The sequence below is a fragment of the Petromyzon marinus genome, chromosome 22, assembly GCF_048934315.1.
Source record: "Petromyzon marinus isolate PM22_M1 ecotype Great Lakes invasive population chromosome 22, UKy_Petmar_22M1.pri1.0, whole genome shotgun sequence".
Lineage (NCBI taxonomy): Eukaryota > Metazoa > Chordata > Hyperoartia > Petromyzontiformes > Petromyzontidae > Petromyzon > Petromyzon marinus.
The window spans coordinates 12597391-12614579 of record NC_133688.1 but is presented as its reverse complement, the minus strand read 5'-3'; the positions used below and the strand labels follow the sequence as shown (position 1 = coordinate 12614579).

Sequence of the window (17189 nt, the reverse complement as noted above, 5' to 3'; positions counted from 1 at the left end):
AATACGCATCATAACCGTAACTATTAAACCGGCACCAATCCCCTGACTCCCTCTTCTGGCGAACGTTTCGCCACCAAAAAAAAATTACCCAGACACGCAAACTACAAGGGAGTGTTTACACGTTTTCTTACCAATGACAATAAACCTACCCATCATCAACCAAGACCTCAAAATTGTACCTCGCCACCGATTCAAGTCCCAGTCCCACTTCTGGTCACCATCCTAGAATCTCACCCAAGTCCGAAAGAATGCTGAGTGGAACAACGTGGACGTCCAAAATAAACACCTCATTCGAGACCCAAACTTTTGCACCGCCTGGCTTTGACATTCCCCCGCGGAGACACTGGTGATGGAACCGTCAACCCGCGTCAGAACATCAACAAGGCCGATGGGCACATCTCCTCCATGAAGCCACAGTGCGATTGTGGCCATGCAACCCAAAATATTGGCCATGTAGTGAACCGCTCTATTCTGCGCTTCTTCAATGGAAGGATAGCAAACCTACACCAACTCTCTTCTGAAGCCTTATCGTGGCTCGCAGACCTCAACATTGGCATCTGCAGTAGCTTCTGAACATCAATCATTGTCAGGTGCGAGAATGTCAGAATCTTTATTTAGACTGCAAGAGGAATCCGATGAGCTATGAAGCTATTTTTTTCACAGATGTCCAGTATGGGGCAGGTCAGCAAGTTACAACAGCAAACAATAAAAAAAAAACGATAGGAGTGCAAGTCACTAAATATAACCAATTAATAAAAGAGTGCTTACTAATACAATAAAAAATCATTCTTATTGTTTTACTAAAGTGATTATTAATCAAATTAGTATGCATTCTTATGGGGTAACTGGGGTGCTTACTAATCAAATTAGAATGCATTCATTATTGATTAACTAACGTGATCGCTAATAAAATTATAATATATTCTCGTGGGTAAATTAAAGTGCTTACTAATCAAATCTGAATGCATTCTTATGGGGCTACTGGAGTGTTTATTAATACAATTAGAATACATTCTCGTGGGTAAATTAAAGTGCTTACTAATCAAATCTGAATGCATTCTTATGGGGCTGCTGGAGTGTTTATCAATAAAATTATTAATTAAAGTGCTCACTAAATCCGATCCCAATTCCTCCTCCATCCGCCAATCGCTGTGAACTCCGAGGTTGCGTTCCAGACGAGTGACGCGCGACGTCGCCGACGTAAACAAACGGCTCGTCGGACCAATCGGCGTCGCCCTCGGCGCTGACGCGTGGGCTCTCGCCGACCAATCGCGCGTGCCGAGGGAGACGATTGACGCGCGTCCTTCAGCCCCGGGCGGCAGCAACAGCATCGGCAGCAGCGGCGACAGCATCGGCAGCGTCGTCCGAGGCAGGGGAGGAGACGGAGCCATGAATTCGTTGCGAGGTGAGCACAACGGAGGACGTCGCCGCCGTCACTCCCTCCTCTTCTTCGTCGCGGCGCAGCGTTCCGAGTCGTGCCGCGCGGTCGCTTCGGGCAGGGGTCAAGCCGCGACTAGGCCGCGCCTGAGACCTCGGTCTTGCCTAGAATCCCCTCCCTTTGGGGGCGACGGCGTAGAGGGTGACGGTCGGGATCCCCGGTGGGGTCTTTGGCTACTTAATAGGGATTCTCTATCGATATGTTATCTCTGTGTGTGTGTGTCTAATATATGTGTAGCTTTTTGCCACGGTAGTTGCGCATAGGGCCAAAACGCGAATCGGCCAGCGTCAAAACAGCACGATTACAACCGCATTGAATAACAGTGAACGCGTTTGTGGAATTTAGTAAGGTTACCATCAGAACGTTTTGACAACGAGACAACGGGAGGGAATAAAAAAAAGAGTGGATCAGTGCCGAGGGAACGAGCCGAAAGTCGAGACGCGCCGTGATCTACAGTATATAAATGTGTCGTTAAACCCGCCACTACCCGACACATCCAATTAGTGAGGGTTGTCACGTTAACAGAACGTGTCAATTCGTTGCCAGTGCAGCACTAACCGTTGTGTTGGAGAGCAAAGCCCCCTAATTTGCAATCTTGAGTACGACGTTTCGCCAGTAATTAAAAGGAGCTTCATCAGGCGACAGCCAGATTTGTGGAGAAATCCGCCTGTTAATAGAGGGGTAGATGTGATGGCATCACTTGCTGATGAAGTTTGTTGTGGCTTTGTTCTCCAACACACCGGTGTGCTGTACTAGTAACGACTTGGCACGTTCTATTTACGTGACAAACCTTACTAATTGGATGTGGCGTGTTTAACGACACATTTATATGTTTACGCGATCTCCCCCCCCCCCCCCCCCACCAAAAACAAACATGCATTATGGATGATATTGTTCTCGAAAGCCTACGACGTGTTAAACTGACCTGCAGCGTTGGTGATTGTGACGCCGTTGTGCGCGAGACGAAACGGCTCTGGGTCGACCGAGTCATGCCCAGCATGGGTGGGGCATCGACGAGTGAAGTGACCGCAGTGAGTGCCTGGCCTGATTATCATTTAACCTCACTGCTTCACGTTGAATTATGTCAATTATAGTCAGGTGGGAACTGGGTGCCCCCCCCCCTCCTCCAGATATGAGAGCAGTATTCATAGAACATGAGAGCTACATGGTTTCTCTATTGAGGGACCTAGACGGGTAGGGTGGAAGGTCCAGGTATGAGGATCTGGGTTACCCACCAACACATCTAGATACTCCCAACGCAGACCCCCCCCACCCTACACCGGACCTTTCGATCCTGAATCCAGTGGTGGAAATGCCGCATTCCTATGGTCGGGGCGAGTGAATTTTTTAGGACAAACTGTTAATTTAACCACAAGTTGGTATTTGTTTTATCGATCGCGGGGAGATTATGGCCGAGTTAATCCCCAACCAGGGATTGAATTAACAACATTCTGATTGCGAGCCACTTGCTCTACCGCTGAACTATTCTATGTAAAAATGCGTTATAACTGTTAGAATGTTTTTGTTCAGCATGAGTTAATTGACATATTCGAGTTAAGTTTCTGAAAGAAAGCAATTCATGGTGCTTTGGACCATAAGGTACTAATTTAGATTGCAGAGCTTATAAAGAATATGGATTAGCACGAACATAATAGCACATTTGTCGCATAGCAGAAGTGTTCTCTCTGCATTTGTCGATGGAATTGGAATGTGTAAAATAATATAAATCACGATGTTTCGGGCGCAACACAAGCATCCATCATCAGGTGCGAAAGCATGGTATGCTGCTGAGGCGCAGACTGTTTTCTACCTACGTGACTTTTCATCCAGCAGTGGTTTTGATCGTGGTTGCTGATGACGGTATGCATTTTGACTCATCTTTTATTTTCACCACCGGGAAATGTTGTCGCATTGCATTTACGTGAATGGTGCTTCTGAAATGAAAAACCGATAAGGCAGCATTGACCTCTGTTTGGGTATGTCGCTACTGTCATGGTTACTGCTCCTTTGAACTGCACTCATTGCTTCCCCCACACCGATGTTGGGGATAGGCCTCGGCAAGGTAAGGTAAATCACCCTTTTTACCGAGTGAAAGGGTAAAGGTATCGACATGCCAAGGGGTAAGGTAAAGGGTAGGGTAAAGGTAGCGCGGAAGAATTACCCGGTAGGGTAAAGGTAGCGCAAAGTATTACCCGGTGAATACCTTGTTTACCGCTTGCTAAAAGCTCCGTGGCGCAGTCCGTGGCCTCCATTTAAAATTGGAATCATCCAGAGTATTCTGTATGAATAAAGCGCTCTACCTAGCATTTACCTGTTACAAACCTTTTTCATGTGTAGTAGTGCCCCAGTAATTACCCTGTGATCGGGTAATTTGTATGGGATAAGGGTAAAATGAAGGGTAAAGGTAAGCTCGTTGTTTTTACCTTACATTGCCGAGGCCTAGTTGGGGACTTGGTCTACCAGACTGACTGTTGTCTCGCCTACACTGTGTTCAACCACCATACTGCAAGGTCACAGCCCTTCTCTTTCTGCATCTTCCCTTGCACTGCTGCACTGTGGAATTCCTTCCCTTGATCTCTTTTTTTAGGCTCTTGTAACTTTGCACATTCTCAACACGCGTATTAACTTTTATACATTACACTTTTAATTGTGCTGTTTGTTGCTGGCCACTTGGTGTTTGGGCCTTTTGGGCCTGTGCTTTGCATATGTGATTTCAAAAAAATATTGGTACAGTATATGCAAATCCAAACAATCTGTGCAGTGGCGTGGTCTCTATTAGGATATATCACATTTATACCATGTGTGCAATAAATGCGTCAGTCAGTTGGAACAGATTATCTGAAGCTTTTGACAGATGCAAAAATATGTAAAGTGGATTACTAACCTCTACAAGCGACCCTATCTGTTCCCACTTCACAGTGGTGGTGTGTTTGTGTTTTAGTTCTGATTTCTATTTGCCTCATTGTTGTACTTTATTTGATTTGATTTTGTCATTTTGGTGGTCCAGGTCACTCCTGCAAATGAGACTATCCTGCTTTGTTGAATTGTCACCTGTTTAAATTAAATAAGCTTGAACTTTACGATGGTGCTGATGGTTGTGATGGTTATGCATACCATACACATTGAGGCTAAATTTACACGTGCTGATAAATCGACACAAGCACAAAAGACTGATAAAAAATATACTTAACATGGTATGTGCCAACCTGGTTATTTAAATATATGTTAAGCTGTACTCCTACCAAACAATGAACATTTAAAGTGATTATAAAGAGGGGTATGTAATTCATAACCCACACTAGCAATTCAACACACTGTCAAAGTTAGGGTTGCGATTACATTGAAGAGGTGATGTTTCTATAAATTGTACTTCCTCGTTTTATAATTGATTGTATTTTTTCGTCTCGTTTGATGTTTTGTTTACTGCATTCCCTTAAATCTAACACCATATAATCTTGAAAAGTCCTAATAGATTCTCACACTCATGATTCCACACGTGGATTATGGGAATAAGAATACATTTTAGTTGATACACGTGATACAACGTTACACACCTAGAAATTATGTCGTAGAACCAGCAGCATGGCCAATATAATTGGCTCACAAACTTGACGTGAAGTTAGACAGGGGGAGCCACATCCTTTGCAGCTTTTACCGAAAGCAAATTAATCACAAGATCAAAAGAGACATTGATTAACGGCGTTCGGCTGACTTTGCGACGATTCTCCCCACCGAGGCAGATTCGATCTGGCTCAAGATCGCCGCAGGGGTTGGCGGCGTGACGCTCGTGGGGCTGCTGGCTTACCGCGCGTGGCGCGCACCGCCGGGGCGGTGCTGCGCCAAGACGTGCTGCCGCATCAACCCCTCCATCGACAAGGAGAACCCCAAGGTGGTGCATGCGATGGACACGTCCGACCTGGGCAACGAGTCTGCGTTCTGCCGGTGCTGGCGCTCCAAGAAGGTGTGGTGCCGCGGCGGCGGTGGGGAAGGGTCAACTCAAGTGTGTGTCTGTTTCTTTTTCTTCAGTCAGGCATTTATTGACTTGAGCTGTCGTCATGTCACAAGTTGATGTGTTGCGTGTGTCTGAGAGCCCGCGTGTTTGAGGGCGATGCATCAACCCTGCGTGCTAGAGAATGGCCAACCGAAGCAGATATGTTCGATTTAAAGCTTTCGTGACTGCAGGGATTCATATTCTTGGTTCTTTCGGTAAAGTAACGTAGAAGGGAAATAATACAATAATATTAAAACAATACAATTCTCACGAATTCTACGTGACTTTATCGAAAGAACCAAGAATATGAAGCAGATATCATCGTTATTTATTTTGCTGAGTGTTTGCTCCTGTGTCTTTGAGATCATCGATTAAAGGCACTCCATAAATGTAAGCATTATTACAGTATTAAGATCTCTTCAATCGACTGTTTTAGCGACACACAAGGGGGCAGACTTCCTCACATGTTCTGTTACCGAGAAATGTGTGTTGCACGGCAGTCAAACTTATTTAAGCGAAAAATCGAATTTAATGTGGTGGTTCTTTGTGCAGTCTTTGATGGTGTCAGCCTGGTCACAGATTTAGGCACAACGTGATTGTTTATAATAATTATGAGGGGAAAATATGAAATTAACATTTCATATCCAAGTCGAGTGAAATTCAAATTCAGAAACTGCGTTAGACTGGCAGAGCAATGGACATCAGTCGAAAAGCACCTTTCCAAGATGACCTATTTTACATTCCATAAATGATAAAACCAGTTCAAATGTGTACTTTAGAGTAATTGGCAAATAAAATGTAACATTCCCCAGTTTAATAATAATCCCCAGAGGGCTGATGTATATTAATAAATATGGATATCCATAGTGTGCATCATATCCTTATGTGTTGGTTAGGAATACCATTTTATCTGCAGTAAGATGTCTTGATATTTAGGACTTGTTTTTTATAGAGAGTGCTGAAAAAGTATGGTCGGTATAAACATAGGGCTTAATACCCACATGACTTTGGTTTCACAAGTTTGCAAAGCAATGCCGGTCTATTCTAAAACACAGGGTACTCTTGGAAGGACGTGTACCCAGCGCCAGCAGTATTATAACTTAGCGCTCTTGACTATAACCTTGTAGAAAATTTGGCTGCTGAGAAGTATCGTTGTGGTTTGCTGAGAAGCATCCCAGAGCAGTTGCCTTGACAGATAAACGATTGCTTCAAAGTTATTTTTATCACCAGAGTAGTACAAAAGTTTAAAGAACAGGATATTTGGTGGCGAAGATGTTAACTCCCTCGCCTGGTGTGCAGGAAGTCGTGGGTTCGATCCCGACCCTAACGCCTGTCGTGTGGATTTTTCTCTGGTTCCTCCGGTTTTTCCCTCCACATTTAGAATAATGCATTTAGAGTATTTCTCTGCGAGTAATTTTCACACGATAAGCCACCTCGTTGAGCTATTATTTGTGGCCAGGTCGCTTCTGAAAAAGAGCAATATAGGTCTGTGGTAAAATAAAAAAAAGTGTATTGTTAGTAACAATTGTTTATTACGTACCCATATTACTATATCTTAATATACTTTTAAATAATTCCCATGAAAAATCACCAGGAATGCACCCAGTGTCATCAGATCTCGGAAGCTAAGCAGATTTTAACCTCGATATTACTTTGATGGATGTTCACCATGCATATAAACAGGTGTAGGCTACTGTGGGGCTATATTCTGAGCAGGGGCTAATGCAGAAAAAGCCATTGTACTGTACTAAGCTCCAATGTCTATGCTCCCTGTCCTCTTTCCCACACTGGCCAGCATGATGTATGTATCAATTAACCTCCATAACCTGCACAGCGTGGGGAGGTCCTCATCCAGCAGTGGATTGACGAAAGAGCTGCACATGTACATGTTCAATATTAGTATATTAAAACAGGACAATGCAAACATTCGATAAGAGGGATTTTTTATTAACTTGTTGTCTGAGCATCTTGGCAATCTTGAAAGCTACAACATTCCGTTGGAAAAGGTACATTGCCCCCTTGCGTATAGAGTCGATAACGAAACGTAGCACAAACGAGCATGTTATCACAGTGGAATGGTTCTGCATAATAGCTTAAGCCGTAGTGTCTCACGTTTGTTCCTGCTTGTGTCGCCCTTGCCTGCCACCCTCTGCAGTTCCCTTATTGCGATGGGACACACAACAAACACAATGAGACGACGGGAGACAACGTTGGGCCGCTCGTCATCACGGTCAAGAAGAGCTCATAAGCCCCTCCCTTTCTTCACAAGCCCCTCCCCTCCATCGTTCCTTTCAGCCCCAGACCCCTGTATTACTTGAGCCAAACACACAAGTGTGAAACCAAATACACGCTCTCTCCTACTTGCTTTGCACCAGTAGTTCTGCGAGAAACCTTGAGGTCCACAAAGCGCAAGCATTGGTATAGATTCATGCCACTGCTTCCACATTTATCACTACACAGCACTTCCCACCGTACTTGGGCCTGTGGAATGCGAAAGCGACGCTAATAGCTTCGCAGTCTTGAGGAAGGTTGAGAACCGCTGGTCTCAGCCTTCCCTTTTTAACCAGGTCCCTTTGATGCTGCCTGTCGGAGTCCCTCCTCCACAGGCTCTTCCTTCCCAATGGATTTTCTGTCTAAGGCTAAGCCACACCTCTCTGCTTTTATGTGCCTTAGTTGCCTTGAATTGTGTTAGGTTTAGGCCTTAAGGTGAATAGGTCAGTGGCTTACAAACGCTAGCATTTCCACGAACAATGTCACATCGGTTCAGATTTCTGTCGGCCCATATTTCCAATTACACATTTTTTTAATTAAATATGATGGCAAGTGTTAATCCGCTTCTTGTTTTTTTGTTAACTTATTTATCCAGGAAGCCACACTTAGTCATATGACTCTTTTTCAGGAGGGTCCTTCCTTCTGAAGCTAGAGCACAGATTAAGGAGTGAAATTACATTTGAAACAAAGGCCTTAGTCTGATTGGCTCATTAAATGTGCATCCTGGCATTTTCAATCAATTATAAAACTGAAAGAGAGCATGTATTAAACCGTATTGGCTTGGTGGATAGCACACACATGATTTAAAAAAAATGTATATTTAAAGCAGGGGTACTATTGTAATACCAGTGGCTGGAATTAGTTTTGCAGCATCATCAGAGTAAATGTTTGGCGTTGCACCCATGTGACTTGACAAAGCATGAGGCTTCAATCCTTCGAATGGCTGGGCTCCGTGGCCCTTTCGATTATTGTAAATGAAACTTTTTTTTTTGTTTTTACCAGGTAAGGCCCACTTTACTATATAGCTCTTTTTCAGAAGCGACTTTGCCACATAATAGCTCAACGAAGTGGCTTATCACGTGGAAATTCATAGCAGCCAAATACTCTAAATGCACGTTGATTCTAATTGTGGAGGGAAAAAACGGAGGACCCGGATAAAAATCCATGCAAGCACGGGGACAAAATGCAAACTCCAAATATACAGCAGGCATCAGGGTCAGAATCAAACCCACCACCTCCTGTATACCAGGCGAGGTAGTTAACATCTCCTAGCCACCGTGGCGGTCGGTCAAGTTAAGACTAATAGCGCTTAAAGCTGCTCCAGAGCAAGGCCCAAAGGACTGAAAGTAAAACAGCTGCGATGGTTTCTGTTGCGGTTCGTAGAGTAGCACGTTTAAGGCAACGAGCGATGTGATTTAGACATATAACGTGCCGTATTGATTGGCACAGTACGCCCGTGGCAATCATCTTCAAAAAAAAATATGGCTGGTGCATTATTTCCTAAAACACTGCTTCCAGTCAATGTGAACGAAAGCTTTAAAGCACAAACTGAGCAAGGAATCTCGTATTGACAAAACTGCTTTCTCACCATCAAAGGTTTATCCGATGCCAGGACAGGCACACAAACGTGATGGTCCGGTGTTCTGCATGATGAAAGACAATGTTATTTTTATCATTTATTTTATGATTAACATTAGCATCGTTAGCGTCACTTTAAATGATTCGCATTCTGACCTGGAGCCACTTTAAACAAAAATGATAATCTTATCAGGTGTGAAATGCACTGTAGGAGATAACATGTGTATGCACATGATGCACACAAGTCGCCTGAGCAAAAACAAAAATAGAAAAAAAAAGATCATGTTCAATCTCCAATCTTTAAGATTGGTCCAAATGTTGTACCATGTAAGTTATGATTGTAACATGTACTGTGTTTGCGGCTGCAGTACATGTCTTGTTCTGTGGGTAGTTTGTATTGCATTTAATAAATGCAGTTTACTCGTGAAGTGTTTACTTTGTAAGTTATGTCTGGGGCATAGCAGTGTTAGGGGACTACTGATATCGCAATGACCTGTGTGTGCCCAGAAAAGCATCACCAGGTCTAAAGACTGCCTTTTCAGGAGGGGCCTGCATTGGGATGTTTGGCGAATACCACTTGTGGAAGGACATTTGGAGAGAGAAATAAAACACATACGAGAGGGTAATATTAAGGCCAGCAAAGCGCACGAGACCGACGGCCATTAAATAATAAACAATTTGTAACTCGCACAAATATCACGAAACAAACACATTGTTGTTTGATTGTTTACTTGAAGGCACGGAGGGCAGGCTGGTAGTTCGTCGTGTGCCAGCCTGAAGCTTCAGGCAGTTTAAATGCTTCGTTTGTGGAGCAGATGACAGGAACAGCCACGGAGAAACGCCACTCGCCCAGGATCGGGTCCTGGTTGCGGGGGACGATAAAAAGATCTCGGGACGTGCTCTGAAAAACACGGCACTTCTCCGTGGGCAGAGGTTTAAGTAGAGTGGAGAGATATGCTGACTGACCTTGAAAGATGACAAGAGTATGGCATTGTACTTGATGCTGGATTTGACAGGGAACCAGTAAAAGGTTTTTAGCGCAGTCATGCAAACAAATCGTGAACCACTTCACTTCTGATCTAATTTTCTTTCCGCTCTGCCACGTGCTCATTTATACAGGTCCTTCGGGAGTGCTAAAATGAAATACCTGTTGTATTTAGCCTTTTATACTTCACATTTCAAGTAAATATTTAGTTAAATTAGGTATTAATTACAAATAACTTGAAGATTCAAGATAAAGACCGGTGCACACAACAACAACTCGGTGCCCCGGTCGGTCAAGTCAAGCAAGCAAGCGTTGGCATGAAGACAGCGCCAAGTCAGTGGTTCTCAACATTTCTGGTATGGTGGCCCCCACCACTAATTTAGACCGCTGGGGCCGCTTGCCACCTGCTCGGCCCAGGTTAATAAAGCCACAATACCACAGAGTACGCTCAGGCACACGTCTCTCGCGATGTTGGCAAGGCGTTTGTTTCATGTTGCCCGCTGTGGGGGTGTTTTGGCGCCGGCGTTCCCGCGCACGCGTTCGACATTTCTCCTTGCGCGGTGTCCATGCTTGCATACCTGTCGACCCCTTATCGGTGCCAACCTTATTACAGACCAATTCAGACCTTATTGGTCACCCCGTGCCCCTTCTAAATCTTAACGTTCATGTTCATGCTGCCAAGTCTCATCACAACGGAGAAACAGAAATAGACGAAACAAAGTTTGCCCGTATTGAAACGGCTGTACGCCATATGGACCTGAAAACTCGATTTCCCTGTACAAGAATACGGGTAAGCCGTATGGGTTGACAGGTATGATGCTGCAAACTGGCACCCCCTTGAAAGGTAGAAGGCGCGAGTCGTGGGATGAGAACTGCTGAGCTGACTTACGGCCATTTTACGGTAGGTGGCATGGGCTGCGAGGCCTCGTGTGTGCTGTGAATGTTTCATTTGCATATTTTGCGAGTGGGTTGGTTTCTGGCGCGCTATGTGTTACCAGCGTGTTTATTAATGTAACAGCGCGCTGTTTGTGTGTTGGCATCCGTACCAACACACTAAGGATCAGAACAGGTGAGCCTTGTCTACCAATTTCATTGGTAGATTAACACAGTAAAATAATTCCAAGCTGTACCTTTTTTTCATGAGCCCTGGTGCATCCAAAGCGGGATGAATGCGCCTCCATGCCATCACCATCACCAGCCGTCACGATCCCATGATGCCTTAATGCCATAATGCATCTCTTTCACAGGAGCTTATGTAATCTAACCTCTAAAATGAACTAATATCGAATAAATTTTGATTTAAAGCTTTCGTGACTGCAGTAATTCATATTCTTAGCTCTTTCGGTAAAGTCACGTTGAAGGGAAACAATAAAATAATAAAAAATATATAAAACAATAAAAAATTCTCATGACTTTCGACCATAACACAAACGGCCGTCATCAGGTGTGTCGGTTTGCATTAATTTATTTAATAAATACACCGTTTAAAAATAAATAAATTAATGCAGACCGACACACCTCATGACGACCGTTTGTGTTATGGTCGAAACGTGAGAATTTTTTTTATTGTTTTATATATATTTTATTATTTTATTTTTCCCTTCAACGTGACTTTACCGAAAGAGCTAAGATTATAATATCGAATAGTTTATAATTTTATAGTTATAATTGGCAAAGTATTCCAGGAGAATAAAATATGGCACTTATGAACGATTACTGTCAAACTATGTTTACCGAGTTGATATTTTTTAAAGGAAATTCCACGTTATTCCCACATCACCATTGGAAAAAAAACATCTCCTAAACAGTGCATTGTTTGGTGATGCTGCTGTATTCGCAGTGGTGCACAAGCAAAAATTACTAAAGCTCCACAACACATTTGTCAACAACGTTGGCATAAAAGGAAATATAATTGGCAATGTTTTCGGGCAATTGTCTTTCATATCTCAGAAATGATACTATTATATATCTATTATAATGATACTATTATATAAATCCATTTAAGGCAGTGGCATTGGCATGTTGTGGAGTTCTATTAAACAAGAGTCTTAAATGGATCCACCCCTGCCCCCAGTCAGTAATAGTCACAATTTATTCCAAGAATCGGATTATTTGTCTCATTGTTGGCATCTCGTTGGTATTGTTTCTTACTATGTCTCATTTGACAGTTTTGTCTGCTCCATGTAACGGCATATTACGAATTAAATCTTACATTTTACGTGCACCGTTCAATGCATGTATTGTGAGTGCAAGAGTCTACATCGATCATCATCATCCACGTCAATCCACTGCTGGACGAAGGCCTCCCCAACCCATCTCTCGCAGTTGCGCGATGCAATGATTCATCCAGCTCCCGCACACTCGCCTCTAATCCAGTAGAGCACTGTCGAGGGGAGGGGTTGATGGATCACACACATGAAGCGCCCTTCCAGTGGGTGTCTAGAAGGTGCCCATACCCTGGCTCACCAGGAGGTGGTGCAGCAAAGTGTTGACTGCACTTGTGTCGTCTGTATGGGATAGAGCGTTTCCCCCTCGCACGCGTGGGTTTTCTCTGGGTACTCTGGTGTCCTCCCACATGTAAACGGTGATTCATTGGCTGGTAACACCTTCATATATAGAGGACTGCAGAGCTTTGGGGTGGGGATTTGGCACGGGCTCACTGCGTTGCCACTGCACTTGTCTGTGATTCCTCGCATCTCCCGAGTCGTTCTTTCTCCGTGCGGCGCATTACAAGTAAAAATTACAGCACTGCGTTATTATAAGTAGGCAAACCGTAATTGGTTATCTTGCCAAAAACGTATCTGCCAATACGATAACTCCCTGCTGATGAGCAAAATCGATGTAAAAAAAATCTAACGTCGTGAAGGCGGCGCGTGGCCTCCATCGCAGCCCGACACCAGGGCCGGCTTGGGTGACGGATGTTTGTGCTTCAGGACTCCACGTCAGTCCTCTTCGCCCACGCTCAGGGCCAGCGTTCTTCATTGCAAGGCCCGCGAGCCACTGACGGCCCCTGGTGGCCTTTAGTGCGGCCCCTGGTGGCCTTTAGTGCGGCCCCCTGCACGTGGGATCCCCGACAATACACAACGGGTGAAGACACCACCGCACCCATAATCATCATCGTGCTGCTGTCAAACCCTCAATGGTTCAAAAACGTGTGGCGGCCCTTGCGCTGACGATGTTTTATCGGCGAAAGTGACCCTCCCCTCCCACCACCTCTGAACATTCGTGAAGACCGCTTCTCTAGACCGTTTTTATTATTACACGCTTTTATTTAACTTGCTCTGTCTGTTGTTGTATCCTCAAATCTTGTAACTCAATTTTAACCCACTTCCCAATGTGGCATCGACTGCTAACTTGGTATACTTATGTCATACTGATGACAATACTATATTCTATCATAAAACCATCTTTTTTATATGTTATGTTTCGGCTTGGGTCTAATTGTCCACGCTCAACTGACGTTGGCTGTAATTGACCACGGCCCCCTGACGTTGTGGCAAGCCTCGGGGCCACTTCATGGAGTGGTGGAGTTCAGCCACTACTCGTACGGTACATTTCATTAAAGCGTGTTTTTAAAATGTATTTTTAAATATTACTATTTTGTTGCCACTTATTTTACTGCTCCGAAGCTCTTCTGCAGCTGACCCACTCCTGCCCACAAGCTGTCGCGTTCATTTAATCACTGGCTCCCTCCTCCGCCTGGTGAATATTTACGTTGTGTTTACTATTGTTGCATTCCCCTCCCCCGCACCGCCGATTAACACGGCTTGGCTACGTAGGGTGCGAATTAAGTTCAACATTCGTTGCAAAATGTTTCTATTTGGTGTTTGAACATCTTAACACCTGTTTTATTGCCAGAAAAGGGTAAAACCTATCCTGATTTTTTCACAAGTTCAACACGTGACAAGTGAGTTCACTCCCCTTCCAACATTTCAGGCTGGTTTGGGGAAAAAAAAGGAAATTGCCACGTTTATAAAATGTCCCCGCTTCTTCTTCTTCGGTTCTTTCGGTAAAGTCACGTAGAATGAGAATAAAATAAATTGATAAAATAAAATAACACAAAATTCTCACGACGTTTCGGCCACAACACAAGCGGCCTTCATTGTTGTGGCCGAAACGTCGTGAGAATATTATTGTGTTATTTTATTTTATCAATTTATTATTTTATTCTCATTCTACGTGACTTTACCGAAAGAACCAAAGAAGATTAATCCTTGCAGTCACGAAAGCTTTAAATCGAAAGTCCCCGCTTCTGTTCGATGCAACTCGCGTGAACTCTCCCTGGCCACGTGCTCGCTGCCATTCCTATCAGCCGGTTTGGCAGCGGAGGCCGCTCATAAAGAGCTTCTTCGCTCAAAGGGCCTTTATTTTAAACTAGCTTTACTATCCGGCTTCGCCCGGGACTTGGATTCACCACGCCCGGCTGCCTTTGTCTCCCCAGTAGCGAACGTTCACACACAACACACCAGTTACTTGTTTGAGGCTGAGTCGACCTAGGAGAGGCCCAGGACCGGTTCAAATAATCGTCACCGGTGGTGGCCGTGAGCGAGAATCGAACTCGGGTCGCGCCTCCTCTCCCCCTCCTCGGCGTCAACTCACAACCCTCACTACAAAGGCAGAACCCTCACGTCACGCGATCTCCGTAACGCTGTTGAGACATGAAAGTAAAAAGGACGAAATTTGAACTCGTTAAGCCGCAAAAACCCATCCAAATTAGCCTCAAAATCACACTCATTAACTGAATCTCATTATCCGCATATAAATACTGGGGATCATCAATCACAATCAGCGAATGGCACCCGATCCTAATGAAGCGCATACTTTGGGCCCTAGAGGCCAATAGCGGGGAGGAGGCCACGATGGCGTGGAGGAATGCGTGATACATTCACTCATCTTACACTTACTCACACATCATACACTGACTCACTCACACATCATACACTCACACAACCACTGACCCACTCATCATACAATGATTCACTCATCATACACTCACTCAATACGCTGACTCGCACATCATACACTCACTCACACTACCACTGACTCACTCACACATCATACACGGGGAGTGTCATGCTGACAGATATGGCTGCGAGTTTGTTCGTACATGTTATGTATATCGTTTATTGTTAAATTTCAATCAAAGCTCCTATGATTACTGTTGTTACATTGTATTTTACAGCTTTATTTTGGTGATTTCAAAACATATGGTTAAGCCATGTTTCTTGCGGAAGTGCGGAGTTGGCCTGATAACTTGAATCTAAATTGTCTTATGGTTGTTACTGTTTGTCTTGAATCACACTGGGATTTTTGCACACAGCGTTGTAATACGGTGTTTTTTTTCCTGGAAGATTTGCTGGTTTATCCAGGATGTTTCTGTTGCGCGTCGTCGCTTTAAGATGTTCTCTGTTCATATTTAGTTTGTTGCGACTGCACCCGACTCAAGAGCCGCATGGCTCACAGGGCTACAGTGAGGGAAAAAAAGTATTTGATCCCCTGCTGATTTTGTACGTTTGCCCACTGACAAAGAAATGATCAGTCTATAATTGTAATGGTAGCTTTATTTGAGCAGTGAGAGACAGAATAACAACAAAAAAATCCAGAAAAACGCATGTCAAAAATGTTATAAATTGATTTGCATTTTAATGAGGGAAATAAGTATTTGACCCCTCTGCTAAACATTACTTAGTACTTGATGGCAAAACCCTTGCTGACTATCACAGAGGTCAGACGTTTCTTGTAGTTGGCCACCAGGTTTGCACACATCTCAGGAGGGATTTTGTCCCACTCTTCTTTGCAGATCTTCTCCAAGTCATTAAGGTTTCGAGGCTGACGTTTGGCAACTCGAATCTTCAGCTCCCTCCACAGATTTTCTATGGGATTAAGGTCTGGAGACTGGCTAGGCCACTCCAGGACCTTAATGTGCTTCTTCTTGAGCCACTCCTTTGTTGCCTTGGCCGTGTGTTTTGGGTCATTGTCATGCTGGAATACCCATCCACGACCCATTTTCAATGCCCTGGCTGAGGGAAGGAGGTTATCACCCAAGATTTGACGGTACATAGCCCCGTCCATCGTCCCTTTGATGCGGTGAAGTTGTCCTGTCCCCTTAGCAGCAAAACACCCCCAAAGCATAATGTTTCCACCTCCATGTTTGACGGTGGGGATGGTGTTCTTGGGGTCATAGGCAGCATTCCTCCTCCTCCAAACACGGCGAATTGAGTCGATGCCAAAGAGCTCCATTTTGGTCTCATCTGACCACAACACTTTCACCCAGTTGTCCTCTGAATCATTCAGATGTTCATTGGCAAACTTCAGACGGGCATGTATATGTACTTTCTTGAGCAGGGGGACCTTGCGGGTGTTGCAGGATTCCAGTCCTTCACGGCGTAGTGTGTTACCAATTGTTTTCTTGGTGACTATGGTCCCAGCTGTCTTGAGATCATTAACAAGATCCTCCCGTGTAGTTCTGGGCTGATTCCTCACCGTTCTCATGATCATTGCAACTCCACGAGGTGAGATCTTGCATGGAGCCCCAGGCCGAGGGAGATTGACAGTTCTTTTGTGTTTCTTCCATTTGCGAATAATCGCACCAACTATTGTCACCTTCTCACCAAGCTGCTTGGCAATGGTCTTGTAGCCCATTCCAGCCTTGTGTAGGTCTACAATCTTGTCCCTGACATCCTTGGAGAGCTCTTTGGTCTTGGCCATGGTGGAGAGTTTGGAATCTGATTGATTGCTTCTGTGGACAGGTGTCTTTTATACAGGTAACAAGCTGAGATTAGGGGCACTACCTTTAAGAGTGTGCTCCTAATCTCAGCTCGTTACCTGTATAAAAGACACCTGGGAGCCAGAAATCTTTCTAATTTAGAGGGGGTCAAATACTTATTTCCCTCATTAAAATGCAAATCAATTTATAACATTTTTGA

At 44.3% G+C, this 17189-nt stretch overlaps 1 protein-coding gene across 1 annotated transcript; it reads left to right on the top strand.

The window, feature by feature from the left end:
• Positions 1-405: 405 nt before the first annotated feature.
• On the top strand, positions 406-9706 carry LOC116945087 (CDGSH iron-sulfur domain-containing protein 1-like). The gene is made up of 4 exons (XM_032959193.2): positions 406-416; positions 1176-1405; positions 5179-5399; positions 7585-9706. Exons 1-4 carry the CDS (start codon positions 406-408, stop codon positions 7675-7677), a joined length of 555 nt encoding a protein of 184 aa, XP_032815084.2. The 3' UTR covers positions 7678-9706.
• Positions 9707-17189: the final 7483 nt, after the last annotated feature.

Coding starts and splice junctions, on each gene's coding strand:
- LOC116945087 (XM_032959193.2), top strand. Junction 1,406..5,178: donor AGCCATGAATTCGTTGCGAG/GTGAGCACAACG, acceptor CCACCGAGGCAG/ATTCGATCTGGCTCAAGATC. Junction 5,400..7,584: donor GGTGCTGGCGCTCCAAGAAG/GTGTGGTGCCGC, acceptor CACCCTCTGCAG/TTCCCTTATTGCGATGGGAC.